At 29.9% G+C, this 20,326-nt stretch overlaps 1 protein-coding gene across 1 annotated transcript in view; it reads left to right on the top strand.

Annotated features, from left to right (window-relative positions):
- LOC116766188 (serine/threonine-protein phosphatase rdgC) overlaps window positions 1-18,941 on the top strand; it is a 49,045-nt gene extending 30,104 nt beyond the window's left edge. Inside the window, exons 7-15 of the mRNA XM_061522779.1 lie at window positions 4,108-4,274; window positions 5,476-5,512; window positions 6,512-6,661; window positions 7,466-7,546; window positions 15,789-15,974; window positions 16,042-16,297; window positions 16,657-16,805; window positions 17,043-17,145; window positions 17,563-18,941. Of these exons, the coding sequence (XP_061378763.1) occupies window positions 4,108-4,274; window positions 5,476-5,512; window positions 6,512-6,661; window positions 7,466-7,546; window positions 15,789-15,974; window positions 16,042-16,297; window positions 16,657-16,805; window positions 17,043-17,145; window positions 17,563-17,780 (1,347 nt within the window). The 3' untranslated portion in view covers window positions 17,781-18,941. The remainder of the gene's footprint in view (window positions 1-4,107; window positions 4,275-5,475; window positions 5,513-6,511; window positions 6,662-7,465; window positions 7,547-15,788; window positions 15,975-16,041; window positions 16,298-16,656; window positions 16,806-17,042; window positions 17,146-17,562) is intronic.
- Window positions 18,942-20,326: the final 1,385 nt, after the last annotated feature.

Genomic DNA, 20,326 nt, shown 5'->3' with positions numbered 1-20,326 from the left:
GTATTTTCATTAAATGTGCAAAATATTTGTCGCTGAACAAAACAACATAGTTTATGAAAATTGTTTTTAGTAGATAATAATTTGATGCTAATTAAAAACGATCGTAACTTTTTTTTTTATTTTGATGAAAAGAATAGCAAACGACAAAGGTAATGGTGGTCAGGAAAAAGTCTGTCACAAAACCAGGAAAATATCAGTTCAACAGTTTTGGAGATTTGCAAACAAAGGACACAAAGACGGACAAAGGAATTAATACGGCAGCTTTGTCCTATTTTCATTGGCCCAGTTTATTTCAAAAATTCGTTTCACATACAGACAACTGTACGGTTTTATTACCTGTAGAGATCGGTCGTAACATTTGTTACGTTGTGGATACAATATGACTAGTCATTTATTTTTGAAGTGGCTTGTCTGGCAATCAATACAATCACATTATTGGACAGAATTTGAGGAGTATCTTATTCAAAGAAATAGTTATCGTAACGTCACTTCAAGGCTTGAAAGACAAAGAAGTCCAAAGGACATGAAAGTTTTGCAGAATAATCGATAAATAATATCGATTAAACTTGGATTATATTGGTACACATGCTGATTTCTTTAAAGGGGAAAAGAAAATCCATTATAATTATTTATATGAAATGCACTGATGATAGATGTACTACTTGAAATTTAAATAATTTTATTAAAATGAACCTTTCATTGTGTTCGATAAGCATAAAACATATGAGAATTACGAATCGAATTTGGCTTGATGTATATTTGTAAATATGTGATTATTTAGTTAGAATGAAAATTGTCTTGTTCCACTGCATTAAATAAATAAAAACATTTAACATAATATTACAGTTTGTAATTAGCCCAAGTGAATCCATAAATAATTTGTAGTACTTACATAAAAAGGTCAGCTATAAGATACATCTTACCTAACTTTTACCTTTCTTGTTTTATTACCATCATTAACATTTATCTTTTAAAGCAAGTCCGTGTTTTATTGAAAGAAGTTTATCGAAAAGTTCTGGTACTTTAGTAAATTATATTCTTTCGATCTCCTAGGTTAGTAGGACAGTAAATATTTTCTACGTATATTTCAGTTTTATTTCAAAATATAAAATAAGTTGATAAATGTTGCAGAACGAGTTTATTTTTATCGATTAGATCAGACGGCAAAGTGCTCTTAAAAATATAACAATAGTATATGTTAATGATGGTAGTATTAGTTTGTTATGTACATATTGTTAATTATATATTTTTTTATCAAAACAATTTATTTTTACATTTTTCACCCAAGTACATCTAATGATTATCTTGTTACGTTTAGCAGGTATAGTTATACTGCGTGTATGTTAACTAATTTCGTGCTGAGCTAGTCATTAAGTGTGATGTACAAATTCTGTATAATGATATCCGAGACACTTTCATCTCGTCTGCTTCTGATTATAGTTGATATGAAGTAACCGAAACGTCTCATAACATGTAAAACAAAATGATAAATCATGTAGTATATCCGAATAACAGTTTCATTCATATGTATGCTGTATATCATACATTTTTATTGTATAACATTTTGTACATCTGTTAGCTTTCCCCTTAAAAAATCTCCTTAGCTAAAAATAGCCAAACTTTTTTTTGTTATCCAAAAGAGCGGTTGAACCGACACTTAACGTATTTAGTTTTGAAGCAATAAGGCTTAAGTCTTATACTCATTAACAAGATTGTCGTGAATATAGCGCGTGGGTAAGACAATTGTTTTATTAAATGAAATTTTTGATTAAGGTTAAATATTACATATTTAGAGTGATCATGTCATTACAATGATTGCATAACGCTACAATCATAACATATGATAATATTACGAGCCATTAGTGAACCTTGAATTTGATGTATGGCTCAAGTCTGGCAGACGTCCAGAGGAGCCAAGAAACAACAATGAGAAACTCTATAGAATATGTCGAGCCACTTTCACCATACTTAAGAATTTAACCTAAAAATTAGAACGAAGTTGTTAACCTATTGACCTTATGGTTTAATGAAATTCTTGTGATTAAACTTTACGAAGTTTGACGCTATCTGATTATAGGGGCAGTTAAGATTCTTTATCTCTTAATAGCTAAATCTCATCATTGAAGCATTTCCACACTAAAACCTATTAATTTACTTAACTTATAAATATACATAGACAATATAAACAGTCTGTGATATATTGGTAACATTTATTGTGAAGTAATAACTGCTAAATTATATAATCTGTCTCATATTCACTGTCTCGGTTACATATATGAAATGTTTAATTCACGGCCTCGAAACAGGGCGCAATAGCTTAGTCAGTAAAGCAACTGGAACGCGATATTCCGCAGGTTGAAGTTCTAATCCTGCATATGTCAATGAAATTTTCATTATATATTTTCTATTTGATTAAATTTCAAATATTAGGTCCATATTGCTTTCGTGTTAAAAGAATAATTAAAACAAGCTCTATATAAGTGATTATTAAAACGTAAAAACAATGTCAAATAGTTGATTTCAAATTCAAGTGGTTAATATAGATTGACAAATTCAGTGACAAGCTGTTCCTTGTCGATGATTTTTGTTAATGCAATTGCGACTTCTGGTAAACTGGAACGCTAGTTTTCTTTTTATATTATATTAGAATTTTCAGGTCATTACATTTTATATTCAATTTTATAGTAAAGTCAGGAATATAAAAAACCGTGTACTAAATCTTTTTAATGCAGCCGAGAATTAACAATGAAAGTATGAGCATTATTCATAACAAAACATGCAAACTATTTTCGCATAGCATCTAGGGCAGACTGACGTCACAACGGCGATAAGAAAGGGTCTCCTAACAATTAAGGAGCGGCGTACGCGTCATTCAATTTGTAGCAACTGCCACAGTATGATTGGTAGGTCGTCTTTTACACCGAACGACCTCGTTTAACTTGATATTGTTTTTCTATTACCTCATCCGTCACATTGTTAGCTTTGTAATGTTGGTTTATATGTTATAGATTGGTTTTACTGCTTTCCATGACTCATTTATAATCGTTTGTTCTCTTTAGTGTCTATTTAGTCAGGAACGCTTTGAAAACAAATTTCGTTTTCCCAAAAAAACATGATCAGATGATACTCAAGGGAATTAAGATGAAAATGGGTAAACCACAATTTAAATGTTTAACTAATACGGTCATTGATAAAAAAAGAATCTGAGGTTTAAATATTAAGGTTATATTTATCAGATTATTAAATTATAAGGTTTAATATGAAGCTTTTTCTTTTATTAAAATTAAAAATGTTACCAAAAATACAATTTTGCCCATTTCCATAGAGCATACAATTAAAGAAAACTGGTAAAAAAGTCAAAATATTTTGCTCTTGATTTTTACCTTTCGAAAAAAAGAACAGATATTAAAAAGTAATATTAATGTATTTATTTAATTTATAAATTTTGAATGTGTAATGGTTTTCCTGTTATTTTTTCTGAGATGGTTATAAAATACATAACAAATTTGATAGCATTTTTTTCACATTCAAGGCTGAATGAGGATGAAAATATTACTCGTATACAGTGCTTATATATATTTTGGAAATGTATAGTCTTACTTACGGCCATACATTTCCAAAAGGGATAGATATCGGCAATCGGGAGAGCCATTTGTCCCGGATTCAGCACGGATAACGACTCAGACAGGGATAATGATTGCGTAACTCAGTATCGATTGTGGGCACGCAGTGCGTCAGATTTTCACGGTCATCGTTGCACGTCTAAGGATTCGCGGATTAAAATCATAGTTGCATAGTTTTTAATATCCTCTCCATAATCTCAGATTTAATACAAATTTCAAAATGTTCATACATTTCTACAACATCTTGTAACTAGTTTTATGTACGTCATAAATAAACATTATTGAAGTTCAAGACCGCCATATTTCATCCAGCGATCCGAAGCGAGCTCAAATAATGATAAAGGGTACAATTTTATAAAGATTAATTATAATCCAGTGTCGACATTGTTATAATTTCATATAAAATTTGGGTCGCATCCTTTGTGTTTCTTTTACATTTGCATAACCACATTGTGGAATTAAGCATTAAATATTTTGTTCATAGAACGGTTTGCCGTCGCCGGAGAACCCTTATATATTCAATGGAGATTTTGTAGACCGCGGAAAGAAGGGATTGGAAGTTCTCCTACTGTTATTGGCATGCATGCTAACTTTCCCTGGAGGGGTTTATTTGAACCGAGGCAATCACGAAGACCTTATCATGAATACCAGGTAAAGTAATGATATTAACTCATTTATAATTAACATGTTGATTTTGTTTTATTTAAAAGGGACCAATTCACAACGTTTTAAATACACGACCGGCTTTAGACGGAAAATAAATGTTGTATACTCTTGCAAAAATGGTTCACCTAATTATAAATAACCCCTTTTTGTTATTTTAAATTCATACATTATTCGTTAAAATGAATTTATTACTATAATAAATAAAGAATAATAGAATAGATTTTTATATTTTAAGCTTCCTATATAAATTGTCAAATAATAAGTTATTAAAGCTGTTTATACTTTACACATAATCTAAGGAGAAAATCTTAGAGCTCTTAATTATATTGTGTTTTTTTTTTATATAAAATAAAACTAGAACGGCTTATTTGCTTCATAAAAATGTCTTCTTGCTTTATAATCACTGTTTCAGTGGAGTAGGGTAAATTTGAACTGAATTTAGTATTTCAAAATATACTTATATTTTAATCCGCTGTAGGTGATTATCAAGTTAGTAAATAAATGATTTAATTCATAATGTTTAATGTTAAGATTTTCTTGAATTGTAATTTTTTTTTAATGTTTATTTATCTCCTTTAATAAATCAACAAAACTAATTCTTTATATTTTAATTATATTCATCTAACAATTCGAATCAGCTTATCATAACAATATATGTTTTAGCTCCGCTACCGTTTAAAATTAATGTTTAATAATATTTTACTATCAAAATCAACGTAACTGGATTTGATCGCGATGGTTGAACGAAGTGATTGATTTTTGATTGATGATTCGACTGATTGATTCATGATTGATTGTTCCGATGATGATTCTAGTATACTAGTACAACGCAAATACTTTGTGAAATTTAATAATTATTAAATGGGAACAAAAAGGCTGTTCACCATCGTCTTCCAAAGCATTACTAGAGCTATTTAAACAAAAACGAGGAAAGTTTCTTTTTTTTTAAATATAATATGGCCTTTATCCGTGCACATTATATTCTGCCAGTGTCAAGAAAATTTCTTATAAATTTGAAAATTTCCTAATTCTACGGGTGGTATTTATTTCTCAAAAATCTTGAAACTTGAAAAAACTTAGAGTTAATCCTTGAACTATAAGAACATGGAAATAGATTAATGAAACAAACGATATTTATGTAAATAAGTTTTGTTCCTGATACAATTCATTTAACTTCAATCTACAGGTACGGCTTCATAAGGGAGGTTCACCAAAAGTATCGGGTAAGTAAAAACCTCTTTGACATTATTTATTTGACATATTATTGAAAATATTAAATCACTGGCATCGTTTAATTAAAATTTCTCAAACCTCGAAATATTGGGGCACTCGAAGTTTAATTCACAAAAACCTCAAACGATCCCATACAAATGCGGAGGCGTTATGTTACAAATAAATACAAAATCTCACTTCAATTTAGATTTGTGTTCCCACTTTGAGCGTGTTCTCATATTTTACGGTGCTATGTTACGTTATGAAGTGGATAAATAAGGTGGCTTAGGAGACACGTTCTATCAAGAATTATAATTTGTTGTACCTGTATTTATTAATATTTATGAGAAGTTCTAATTTTGTATGAAGTGAAAGGTGTCTATACCATCTTATACGAAGAAATGATATAGTTAAGAGATAGGTAACTGAAGTGTTTTTTCTATATATTTGGTATGATTTCTCCGTAACCTAATCAGAAATATTGAACTATGAGAACTACACAGAATATCGAGATAAATTATATTTTATATGTTATTATTTTATAAACGCTGTATCATTGGTGACTTTAATTTAAATTAAATAAAAAATAACATATTTTCTCAATGAGATCGAAAACAGAGCCCTGGTAAAAAACTAATACGAAACATTTCCTATGGAGACATTCATTTGAGAGGTATTAGATTTTAATTATAATTTCCTTCATTTACATAGATGTGTAATTGTATAAGGGCCTTACATCAAAACGAATTTTGATCCCTTGAATTTAATATAGCTTATTACAACATCGTGTCCCATTAGAATTTTGAAGGCCACATTTTAGAGGTCCAATTATTCTCCACTCGGGCATAAGAAGTTTATAATGTACGTGTATTATATAACTGTGATATGTTCTAATAGAATTGATGTTAATTATCAACTGTACCTCAACGCTGACATTAAATGTGGTATAGTTCAGTATTATAGCTATAACTTATAAGCTAAAACTACCACGTAAGCATTTTTATATCCAGCATAACGCAGAACGACTACTAAAGCTGATAGAGAATGTGTATCGCTGGCTGCCGCTGGGTACAATAATCAACAACCGAGTGTTTGTCGTTCACGGAGGCATTTCAGATACTACCGACCTTGATATGTTGAGAAGTATGGAGAGAGATAAGGTAATACCAATATTATATTGTAGCAAATATTAACTTTAACAATTATATATAGATCTTTATACATATATAAGTACAATATTTTAGTAATTTTCAATATTGACAACTGTTATGGTTAGTTTTGTTTAATCGATTATAATTAATATAATTAATTACTGAAGTATGATTTATTCATTGAAATGTTTGATTGCAAATCTCTTAGCTTAATATTTTAACAATTTCTTCATTGTGCTATTAATAGTTTGAGGTTATAATAGGTTTTAAAACAAAAAAAAAACGTTCAAAGCATTTAAAATATTTACATAGAAACCCCTTATTCAGTATAACATGCGTCCAATAATAAAAAGTTACTTTATAAGTTTTTTTTTTATCTTTTGTTGAAACAACCTATTATTAAGTGTAATAATGCTTTGATTTGATCCTAATGACACTTTGATACACAATCATCTGATAGTTTGTGAACGATATGAAAAAAAAACTGCCTAAAATGGATATCGAAAGTTATGGCTGTTTGGAAGTGTACACTTAAAATAGTATATAATATAATTACGTATTTTTTATGGGCATTTGTATTTCTAAATATAATAAGACGATTTGATATTGATTAGTATTCAATCTTTAGAAATGCATGAATAAAGAATACCTTCATAGAATTTGAAATTCAGCTCATATGAAATGTGCGTCTAATTACTTTTTATATAACATAAAATATTCATTAAGACATCAAAATGTTGGTTATTCAGCCTATTTGTATCTCAAGGGACTGGATGAATGAATGGTATGGAAAATTTTATAATGTTTTTTTAGTACGCATCTTTATTACGACCGCCGTTAAACGAAGGAGCTGCCCCGGGCGCTGAAGCAATTGATAAGGTGGAGTGGAAACAGGTAAGAATAAATCATTTATTCAATCGCTCATTATAATTCGTTCGCTCGTTTCGGGTGATCGATCGTTTTCATTGTTTGTCAAATACAGTTAAAGCGTCAAAGAATTTCTTTTTTTACTAACTCAATTTAAAACTCGATAAATATACTTTATCGAATATGTTTAACTTCTGAAAGGGAAATTGATTTGTCTTTTTTTATAATAACCTTATACCGGGAGAGAATGAAAACATTATTGGAAGATTTTAAAAGTTTAATCTTAATTTTGGCTTTAAGAGATTGATCAACCTCTCAACTTTGTTTATTATAATTGATCATCGAGGTTTATTCAACAGGGAGGTTAAAAAGAGATGGATGAGAAATTTATTCAAATTATGAACTTTATGTCAATACTTTTTCTAGACACGATGACCCTAATAAGAATATTGTAATGTATTCTCAGCAAATTGTAATCAAAGCAAATTTTTTACTTTATAATATTTAAATTAAATGTATTTTTTCATTTTATTTTCTTTAAACAACAGCCTTTATTTTAAGGAAAATAATTTTATGAAGAAAATTTAATTGTATTAACAAATGAAACTAACCAAAAATTACAAATTTATAACTTTATGAAAATTTCCGTTTTATTTTTATTTTCTACTTTAGTTAATAAAATATTGGGAATTTTTTGTTGTAAATTAACGAATGAATCATAGCTCTAGTATGTTATATGTACTTAAATAGAAGTGAATACATTAAATGTGTATTAAAAATGATAAAAGAGCTTTGAAAAACATTTGTTTTTAATTTATTAATTGCGATGATTTCTGTGGACTTCAAAGTAACAAAAGTTTTATTATTGGGTTGGGTATTTTGAGCTCTAACTTCAATGTAACACAATTTCTTCGAAGCACCAAGTGTGTCATAACTGTAGTAACAGCTTACTAACTTTGTAGCCCGGAGGGTATATTGTTGATTTTGTGACGCCAACAAGAAAGAGCAAAGGGACCAGATTCTACAATAACAATTCTATACAATCCTAGAATAATGTCCTGTAGTTAATATTGAATCATATAAAAAACAATACGTGTATTATTTTAAAAAATAAAAATTATTTTATAATTTTGAAGTCTGTGCCAACTAAAACAATAACAAAGGCATGAGTAGGTATAATCAATCATTCTGACTTGTATTGTCTCGTTGACGTATTTTTATTTGAATTATTCATTTTTTTGATATCTAAGCTTCAATAAAACTATGTTTTTCGGATTGGACTCTTATATTCATTATTAAATTTTTACTCGGCATTTTCACTAGTTTTCAGCAATCATGACTATTTAAGGACGAGCCAAAAGTATTTCTGTGACATACATTTTTATAGAAGTACTTTGTCTTTGTCTACAGAGAATAATTAAGTAATTAAAACTCTAATATGGACTTCCCTATTCCTTTTTTTTCTAACTATTTCCTGTGGAGATAGTTCGAAATCTAGAGAAAAGGGACTACGCCTGAATAGCAGTATGTTACGAATAAGTTACGATTTACAAATATTTTTGAAATTTTTCACTATACTAACATCTTGACCTGATTACGTAACCTTTGGGATATCTTCCCCCGAACAAAAAAAAATCAGATCTGCTCATGAAGACCGAAGTTTAACTTCCCTAACAAAACACAAATACATACATGCGGACGAATTAATAAATATCCTCCTTTTTTGAAGTCGTTTAAAAAGTAGGTTCGTTCAAGTATATGATGTGTTAAATAAGTACTGCAAGTGTTAAATACTCTTAATCCTTAGTGATTCAAATTTAGATTTTATTGGTTTGGAATCACATTTATATTTCGTTACATCGTAAATCGCAACGTTGTCAAACCAAACAATGTATTGGTTCCGGGGATTAGTTATTCAAATCTTCCGATGAACAAAACTTTATATGGCAATTCAAATTTTCATTTGCTTTACTTGAAAGTAGTACCTTATTTTTTTTATATATGACAATATGACCGCGTATAGCCTCTTTGTTTTAATATTAAGTTATTTATCGAAAAACAATTGGCGAAAATCGATGGAACTCGACATTAACAATTGCTTGAACTTAGTTGAAATATGTAGATTTATAGCACGAAGTCACTTCATATTCCTTTGAAATAAACTTCTTCAAACTGAGTTGATACTTGTATTAGAAGTTATATTTGTCTTTGTCTTACAATATTATTATTTATGAAACTAGGCGAAATAAAACACCTAAAGTATTCAAATCATCTTAAAAAACAAAAAATATATGATATGCACATAAATGTTAGACATAAAATTATTAATTGTTTTCGAAATGTTGACCGACAATAAGTAGGTAAGTGAAGAGAATAAAATTGGAAATATCTAAAATGTCGGTCATGTATTATTCATCGTATAATTTAAAATTCTAAGAGACTGAAATTGGTCAAATTGATTTTATTTGCTGTTTTTATACGCGGCGGCTCCCTCCTTGCATAATTCGATTAGGACGGTTTACGTTTCCATCATCTTCTAACATACTTATACAACTTGCAAGGATGATTGGTCGTATGATTAGTCGTAACGAGTTATGTATTAAGGGTAAGTTCTTTCATTTTTAAATTTGCTTAATGAGATTTAAGTTTTTAAATTAAAATATTTTATATTATTTATTACCAAAAATGTCCTATTATTATTCCACCGTGGCATGCAAAACCAATAACTATGTTGTAATATACTAGCTGCCTAGAAGTTAGGCAGCGTCTAAATAACTCAATATATTATCGTTATGGATACTGTCTGCGGCTGAGTTCCTTAATGTGTTTTGACAAACGGAGACAATTATAAACTTCCCAACAAAATGGACACAAATATTATCTTTCCCAGATGGCCGTCTTCATACAATTGTTGATGATAAAACAAGACTTACGAATGAAAAATCGAATATGTTCTGTATATGTTATTCGTTATTCGGATAGACCGCGTCGTTGTTTCCCTTCATTTTATAAGCTTGACTTGTAAATATAACGTTTCTCAGAGAAAGAAAAAATTAAGATGTAATCAATCTATAAGCCGATCTAAAAATAATTGTATTTTAATAAATTAAAACGTGTCAGAGAAGATATCAAACATGTGCCAAAAAGAAGATAAGTTGTATGTTCCTCATGAACAAAGTTAAGTTTGTCGATCCCTTGCTACCCTTGCTTTATACATCGATGTACATATGTCGTCATTAGTTTTATAACTGAAAATGACTTTATAAAATCAAACTGCTCTTATATATAAATAATATGTTTTTCGAGTTTACTTTATGCTTTTTTTGTTCTACTTTTTACTCGACCTTGAGTTGTTTTTTTAAAGTATTCATGATGACGAACACACGAGATGAAAGTGTTTTTCGATTAGTCTTATTTTTGTTATATATCGCGATACCTATCTAACATCTGGATTCCCGAGCAAAAATATAAAATAAAATGTCCTTGAGCACACTAATGGTTCTCAAGACGCAATTAGTGTGTTCTGAGTGCATCCAGTACAGTATTATAGTATTTCGAGTACAATAGCACGCGAGAATATACAATCGTCGGCTGAACGTAATAAAAAAAAAAACTCCAATTGACGGACTTTTACTCCGAGACGGAGGTCTCGCTGTGTTCACGGTTACCGCGAATTTATCTTAACGCCGAGTAAAATGAAGAGTAAATAAAATTATTCTAAATAAAACCGAAACCATAGATTTTAATCAGTATAGCTCTATTTATTTCATTAGCTACAAATTTACCAACTTCGGTTTTTTACTTGTCACGTAGTATTGCTTTTTACAAAATTTTATGACCTTTGAGTAACGTGAACTCCCCTTGGGCTTTGATTCACTTACAAAGGTTAAAATATGCAAATGCAATGGAGATGCTAACGACATTAGCGGTATAGATTTTGGTTACTCAGAAAAATAAAAGTTGACTTAAGTAAATTTTTCAATTATTAATATAATCTTACATGGGCCTGTGTTTGTGTTAAGTTCATTTGTCTAGTTACCCAGGTGCGGAACTTTAAAGATTTTTTAGGTACTACTTTGCCATATGATTATATGGATTTTATTTTAAAAATTATTTATCACTTCATTATTTTCACTCTCTATATATTCGTTAATTGTAATAGTTTCTATTGTATGAGAAAAAAAAAAATTGTTACTATTTTAAAACTATCGTTCCATTTTATTCACATCATATATCAAATTTCGTTCAGTCAATTACATGATGCTAAGAATTTAATGTCACCTTATTTATATTCAGCTTGGAAATAAAGACCTTATCCCGGAAAGCATCTCTAAAGTAACTGCCAATTTCATAATTAGGCAATTAAATTTCCATTCAAAACGGATTTTGTATATTTCTGTGTTAGCGCTGATGAAAACTTTGGTCGGAAAAGAGGTCAACTTTAATCAACAAATAATAAGGATCCAGTAATTGCTCCAATGCATGCTCCCAATAAATATGTATTTGCTGTCTTGAATTCTAAACCTAGTTACATGTACGTGTAGTAACTACCACATCGCGATTGCTTCACATCACGCAACAATCGTTCTTGGCTATGATTTATTTGTTCTACCAGAAACCGTGTGGAATATCAGTTACTGGTTTATAATAAGGAGCGATATTTTGCTCGTACTTAGTTGTTATTACTTACTGGTTACTGAAAAATATATTAAGGCTAAGCGACATTCATTAATTAAAATTTAAAAAAAAAATGTTGAAATTATATTATTTTAAAAGCTTATAACATTTAGTAGATTACTTTATAATAGATTTATCTTTAAAAATTTATGCTTGTTAAAATATATTTATATTTTAATTATTTATTTAAAATAGTTGAATAAATTACGATACTTACAATACAAAGTTTATTGTTTTATTTAATTTAGATGAATGCATTCAAGTATTCATATTGATGCCCTTATTAATGTTTCAAACGTCACTGAGTTTCGATGCGATTAGTTATATTAGAATATTTATATTTCACGATAAGATTTTATCGTACATCGTTATCAAACATTGTACAAAACAAATGCATTAGTTATGGTTAGATTTCTTGTGAAAGAGAATTAATTATTATATGTGTATAATATTTAAATGACGTTACGTTATTAAGGGTTTTAACAAGTTTTTTTATTATTATATGTATACTCTGGCGTTGGTGTTGGGATGGTATCGATCCTGATAAACATTGCAAAGGGCGGACACATATTGGTATTAGGTGTCGATTCTGTATGGAGCGGTGTGGTTGTGGTGTGAATGGCCTCTACTAAATTAATTGCCCCAGTGACAAAGGCTTCATTACATTGAAGCAGCGTGAAATGAGGTTGCATCATAAATATTCAACAAGTCTATAGTACGTGTTGTTTGTGAACTCAATTATGTATGTCAAAGTTTGTATATAATTCTTTTTTCAATCAGCCGACCACTGCAGAACTCGTTTTATGTAGTTTTTTGTAGACGTGGCTTCACTGCCGGAATAAAATAGTCAATTTGTTGTATAAAGAATTCTACGAGATCACGAGATTGGAACTGAACTTTGGACTAGAACCAGTAATTCACAAAAGTCACGTAGTAGAAGAGGGTTTTATATTTGTTCAAAATATCACTCAATATAATCTAAAACAATTTCTTATTGCATTCAAAAACACTATTTGCTCTTCAAAGCGATGGGATCAAACTTTTCTAATAGTTTCTGTGATAATACTATCTAAGCCGACGAAACTCGTAAATGCAGTTAGGAGTTTAAGTTTAAATTCATACTGGCCGGCCTTCAGTCTGAATTCATCATATTTGGGTTCTGTAATATATTTTATGCGTAAACTTCGGAAATACGTCATCTGAGTCCAGGAAATTTGGGTAACTTAGTAGAAGTTGTATTATCAAATGTAAAACTTATTGAAGCAGTATAATACAATCTATTTTTACAAGTTATAATTGTTACTTATACTTATCTATAATTCCATTGGATTTTTTTAACCTTTATATACCCCTATAAGTCAACTGAGAGTGAAATTAAGATAGTAAAATTGAGAACGTTTTAAAAGAAAGGGACAGGAACGATAATTAATGTTTCTAATATATCAAACTTTGTGTTGAGTAGATAAGATAAATTAAACATGGTTACATAAACTCACTCAAGTGAAGACGCCTACAGAGCCTTTTACTCTATATAAATCAGTAGCCATATAATTACGTTCGCTGCGAATGTAATAAACATCCTTACCCTTAGGTTGACTCTGATGCTTGATTGTTAGGCATAAGAGCTTTCTCTCGTGAACACGATGAAGTAAATCTAATTTTCTCTCTAGACCCATGAAATTTTGAGAAACAAGACGAGCTCTCCGAGCTCACTTATATACATATATGACAATAATCTATAAACATGACCTGGTCCTAATAGGTAGATATCTTAATATCGTGAATTTGATTTATATCCAACTAAAATTAAGTTGAGTTTTTAAAGGAATCCTTAAAGTTTGGCTGTTTATTAATTTCCTCTCGCAATTTTATTATTGTATTTACTTGAACATTTAAGTCTGCATTATAATTTAAAAAGACATTCTGGTGATAAAACAGATAAAAGTTTCCATAGATATCAATTTTCTATTGATTTAGGTATATTTAATAGTTCTAGTATGGTATTAAATTGCTAGGTTTGCAGAAGCTAGTGAGAAATGTATGTCTACTATGCGGACCATTCTCTCTTATATATGAAATGACTTTCCTTTTTGTAATTTATTCATCAAATTCTAAGGAAAATTTTTGAGTAGCGAAAGCGAGAAGATTTAATAAATAAAATACAATTAATACTAACACTTTTTACCATTCTAGTTTTTACGCCGGGATTTGCTTGCGTGGATGTCAGTTTTATCTTAAATAAGAAGGATTTGTCTTTGCTCGAGATTCTTATAACTTCTCTAATAAGTATGATTAAAATAAGTTCAACCGTTCGTTCATAAAAAAATAGATAAATGAATTCAATTTCATAAATATAATATTGGTAGGAGTTTGTAAATAATATTTTGTTATACTAAACCTCTTATATCTTATTTTTACAATTATCTATAAGCTTCGTTATTAATCCTATTATTATTTTATACCTAAAAGGATCAAGTGATTAGGAAGATATTAAGTTTATGCTACCCTCTAGCTCAAATAAGGTAAACATAATATTCAATACATTTTAAGAACGTTCAAGTTTTATCAGACAAGTAATTTTGATTTTACTATGGGTATGTAAATGTTATATCTTTTGTAAACTTTTCATTAATTGTTAACAAAATTTTGAAAATTATTGCATATTTTTTAGTTCAAAAATGGAAATCAATTATTTTAACTGTATTTTACTGACTTGATCCAGTCGTTCGTATGAAAACCAAGAGTTTTAATTCATGACATGTATAAAAAAGAGTTAAACTTGTACCGTCTAAGGAAGTCTCTTAAGTGAGGGAACGTTAATTGTTATGTACACTTTGTTCCTAAGAGAATGATTAAATATTGAACAGCTCCTTTCATTGTTCTCTAAAAATAAGTACATTCTTTATGATGATTATTTCAATTATTCTATATAAGTGGAAAATAAAGAAGATTCAGCATCATACAATTTGTAAAGGTTAATTAATGTATAAAAGGTACCTCACCCTACAATTTAATATTAATAAATGCTTAAACAATTTTCTTTAAGCATCTGTTCTTTTTAAATAAAATTAATAATAACAACTAAGTTCTTATAAACACAAACCATCAAAATACTAAAATAATACTAATCTCCCAATAATTCAAATTTAGTATTTAAGGCGTCACAAAAAAGTTATTTCTAATTTAAGTTACAAAAAATCGTGCTTGAAGTTTTGACAACAATAACAGGTTTATACAACAACAATGTATGTACTTAAAACGAAATTCACAACATTAATTTAACAACAACAACAATAGAAATATTTTTATTATTTTCATTTATCACGTGCTCGTGAATTGTATGTGATGGAAATGACAGGCTCAAATGTATGGAATCTTTTAGGCGGTGTAGGGGAACTTTTTTAACGCATTTCGCACATACAATGAATGTGGCGCTTTTTATTACTATTGTATTGTATGAATATATCATTTTTTGGGAACGAAATATAAAATGCTAATTTTTGTATATCACTTTAACTAAAATAAAGTTGCACTAAATTATTTGAACAAAGTTATTAAGTTGAAAATTTATACTTTCAATTTCTGTCTGTAGGTTTTCGACATCCTCTGGTCCGATCCGCAAAGTACAGGTGGATGTGTGGCAAACGCGCTGCGAGGTGCAGGCACATATTTCGGCCCCGATGTCACTAGCTCTTTCCTAAATAAGAACAAACTCAGCTTCATAATCAGAAGTCATGAATGCAAACCCGGTGGTTACGAGATACTCCATAACGGCAATGTGAGCAAAAACATATACCTCTTTTTAAGACGCTTATATCGATATAATCGTGATGTATTTATTTCAGGTTATAACAATATTTTCTGCTTCTAATTATTACGAGCTCGGCTCCAATAAAGGCGCGTATCTGAAACTCTGCGGTAATGCGTTGGACCGTCAGTTTGTACAGTACACAGCAGCGGTATCTCGCACACGCCGTTTGACCTTCCGTCAGCGAGTTGGACTGGTTGAGTCATCAGCAATGAGGGAACTGCACAGTCACATCATGACGGCTCGGAGAACCTTGGAAGCTACATTCAGAAGCATGGATTTGGATCAGAGCGGTTTGAACACCTTTTCATTTTTAGAGAGCTTTAAATATTTATTTTTATCTTATTTTTTCAGTTTATTATGAAGTGTTAAATAAATATGAATGCAATAAGAACCAAGCAAAAAGTTCCTTTTAATTCTGTAATGTCATATAAAATTAGGATGAATTATTTTATTGTTTACAAGCCATTTCTGATTTGTCGTTAGGTTTAGACAAACTTTTGTGCATCTATTAATCAAGGGTTTCTGTCAGGGATGCGGTTTATGAATCAGAGATAACAGAACCGCAAACATTTGTTTGAAACTTGGTTTGATTAATGGTCGTCGAAAATAAATGTTTCGATTTAATATTTACCTGACTCATTTGTGTTAGGATTTATTACTATAAGTGACTGGTGCTACGCTATGGAGGAGACTACTCACTTGGGTTTGCCATGGCGTATGTTAAAAGACAAGCTGGTTCGCACCGACCCTGACACACGCCGCGTTCGTTATATGGATACCTTCGAGTTACTGGCTAATGTGAGTTTCATTGAAAACAAAATTATATTTAAAAGGAAAAAACCTTATTTGTCATTATCCGAAAGTTGTTTGCACAATTGTTATATAGTACTCAAAAAATTAAGCAACTGTTCGCATCCTATATTTGTTTTTGTTGTGTATACCCAATTCACAATATTGCCTATGGTATTTTTACAATTTTCATGTCTGACAAGCGGAGAACAATGAACTTTTGGTGCAAGTATTTTTTTTTTTTAGAAAATTGGCAGGAAATCGGACGCGCAGACCGTAGTTGAAACATTATACAAGAACAAAAGAAGCTTGGAAGCAATATTTAAAATACTCGACAAGGATAACTCAGGTGCAATGTCCATAAATTTAATTCCTTTTTCATTTAATAAATATTATTGCGAGGTTATTTACTTATATTACATTTATCGTGATAGCTTCGTTGGAAAATAGTGGATTGCTTGACAAATATTCAGAACATAAATCTGAATAAAAGGCGTGGATAAATATAATAAAAACAATTCAAATACACATCCACGATTTTTATCACTCGAGTTTTAAATTCTGAACATGTATATCTTGTTAAAACGTAAAATGTTTTTTTGCGTAGTCCCCGTCGCGTATGTTGCATATTTATAAAATTACGGAAAAATGTTATTGCCAGAAATATGATATCGTTATATTTATTGCTAGTCACACTTCAGAACACATCAGTATTGCACATTTTGTTTTTAAATTCCTTTCTATATTTTTTTAATATATTTTGCAGGCTTTATAACATTGGAAGAATTTTCTGAGGCATGTCAATTACTTGGGAAATATATGCCAAATCCGATGACCCAGGAACAACTGGTCGACATATGTCGTTTAATGGATATTAATAAAGACGGCCTAGTTGATCTTAACGAGTTCCTAGAGAGCTTCCGCTTGGCTGAGAAAAGTTTACACGAGGACGAGCATGTATTGGCCGAAATGAAAGCCTCCTGACATGAGCTAGACCGCTGTCCTAGCAAGACAGCGGTCGATGCTGATGAGACTGGTGTTGATATAGAACTCTTGAAACTAGATGATGATAGGAATTCACGTCGCGACGATCAAAGAAAGGATGGACTTGACGATCAACAAACAAGACGTAAAGTCCAAAGACATAATGGCTTTAAAGGGGCTGGTTCATCTCGAGATGTAGAGGAAATTGAATTGTTGGATTATGAGCGTCCAAAACGACCCGGTTTGCTTGAGAGCGATATTTAAACTAAAATTTTAATGTTCTTATTGGGCTTTTCAATTCTATACTTGTAAAAGTTAACTGTTTGTCAAAACTTTGTTATCTGATAGATTTTTAAATTAAGCATTATTTGCGGCTCAAGAGATATAACGAGCCCCCTTTAGCGCAATATCACGCCATTTAAAATGTGTCTTAATTCCTATTAAAATTAAAATGTAAATATTTTGTATTGCATTTTGAATCGAGCCTAAGATGTATGCGTAAAATATGTACATTTAAAGTTGTGCTATTTTAATTTTGCCTATTCAATGAAAAAAGCAAAAAAAAAGGTTTTTGCAACTTAAGTCAAATTATTAATTGGTGCCAATTTAATAACCACATGTATTACTTAATAGCACCAAAAATATTTTCAAACATAATAAAATTTACTATGTAAGTTATGGGAGCAAATGCCAAATAACACTTTCTATTTTATATCACTATATGAAATATAAAAAATAATTTTTATCAAATAATACAAGAGAAATATGATATAACCTTAAGAACGCTTAATTTATAAATTTACAAATTAAAATTATCATAATATTTAGTAGAAATTATATCTATAGATAAATATTTTCCTATTATATAAAACTTAAAGTTTCTAGTCATTTCTACGTGTGTAGGTACGATTTACATATCTTTCTATTTCAATATATTAATCATTCCAATGTGTATTGGTGGATGAATTAAATCGTTCACCTTAGAAATTAGCCTTTACTCTTTGAATTTGATCACAATATCTCTTTTAGAGTGTAAGATTTCATTATGAATGTCAAGATTTATTAAATAATTATATTCTTACTAAAGCGATATCTCTATCAATTTGTCTCAATAAATTATGTACACTATATAAGTTTTGTCCATTAAATTGTGATACGGTACAGCGTTTTTTTTTCTAACTCCTGTCATACTTATTATTATGATTCCTATGAAACATTTAACTTAAATTTTTTGGTCTATTATTCTTTTCAAGAGATTAAAAAATTAATCCATACAAAATGGGAATGATGATGTAGAGTCAATGAAGGAGTTAAATGTGAAGAGTTACGATTTAAAATTATAATGAAAATATTGTGGTTGTGACATTTTAGTTACTCATTGCATGACTAATCTATTTAAATGGTTCGCATTGAAATTTTATGTCCACGTTTTTTTTTTTGTTTGTTTGAATTTGTAACAAACACCATATACAGTGAAACCTCGTTAAGTGGACCTGGATAAGTGGGGAACCTTTATTATTGAATTGGCCGATGAGGTCCCGGCACTCTTTCATCGAGTTACTGCTGTTAATAGGACTTTTCGATTCTTGACAAATGAGATGTGATTTCTAGGATTTTTTCGAATTTTACCTCTATAATTCGGACGTGTAGCTCAATCACCTGTTTAAGTGGTACATTTTATCAGATTTCGATTCGTTTGTTTGCAAACATTTGAATTTCTTTCGCACGTGTTTTATTTTTCAGTACTATCTCAAGTTTTGACTTACAAACAAGAGAGTTAATTGTGAGACTTCTGTAAAAATTTCAAAGGGTGTGGCAATGGAAGCTTTATAAACTATACACAAGTATTTTGAGATGTCAAATATTCAGGATTCTAGTAATTTTGATCAAAATTTTTCGATCGAAAAACAGGTTTCAGCAACTAGCTATCAAATATAAACGAACATAACGGATTACTTTAAGTCCTAAACTTTACATTATTATTTATTTTTGAACCATAACAAATACCCACCAAAAATATGCATTTTTATTGATATTTCCACCTCTATAATTGAATTAACATCACAACAATAACATTACAAATCGACCTGTTTAAACCTGTTTAAAAGAGAACCTCTATAAAATGAGAGAACTATAAATTAAACCTAATTGGAAAACTGAATAAATGAAAAAACTCTATAAATGATACAAAATCAGATCCAACTTAACGAGGTTTTACTATATATATATATATATATATATATATATATATATATATATATAATAATGTCGTGTTAGTCACCTATACCGATTTGGTTGTAAATCTGTGGGGAGGTTGTGTCTTGTGTTGTCTTGTGTGTTTTTAGAACCAGGAGATGGACATATTCGTTCAAGTTCAAGTACGACGTGACACACACGACCGTAAAATACCACAGACAATAAAAGTCACTGTAAGCCGTGGCTAAAAATTTATTTATGTATATTGTATATTATATATTATTGACGACGAAACCTCTTAGCATTCAATGGTATCATCATGCGGGTGCCGGGTCCATCGCGTTGTAGGG

Source organism: Danaus plexippus, chromosome 15 (genome assembly GCF_018135715.1).
Source record: "Danaus plexippus chromosome 15, MEX_DaPlex, whole genome shotgun sequence".
Lineage (NCBI taxonomy): Eukaryota > Metazoa > Arthropoda > Insecta > Lepidoptera > Nymphalidae > Danaus > Danaus plexippus.
This window is presented reverse-complemented; position numbering and strand designations above follow the sequence as displayed.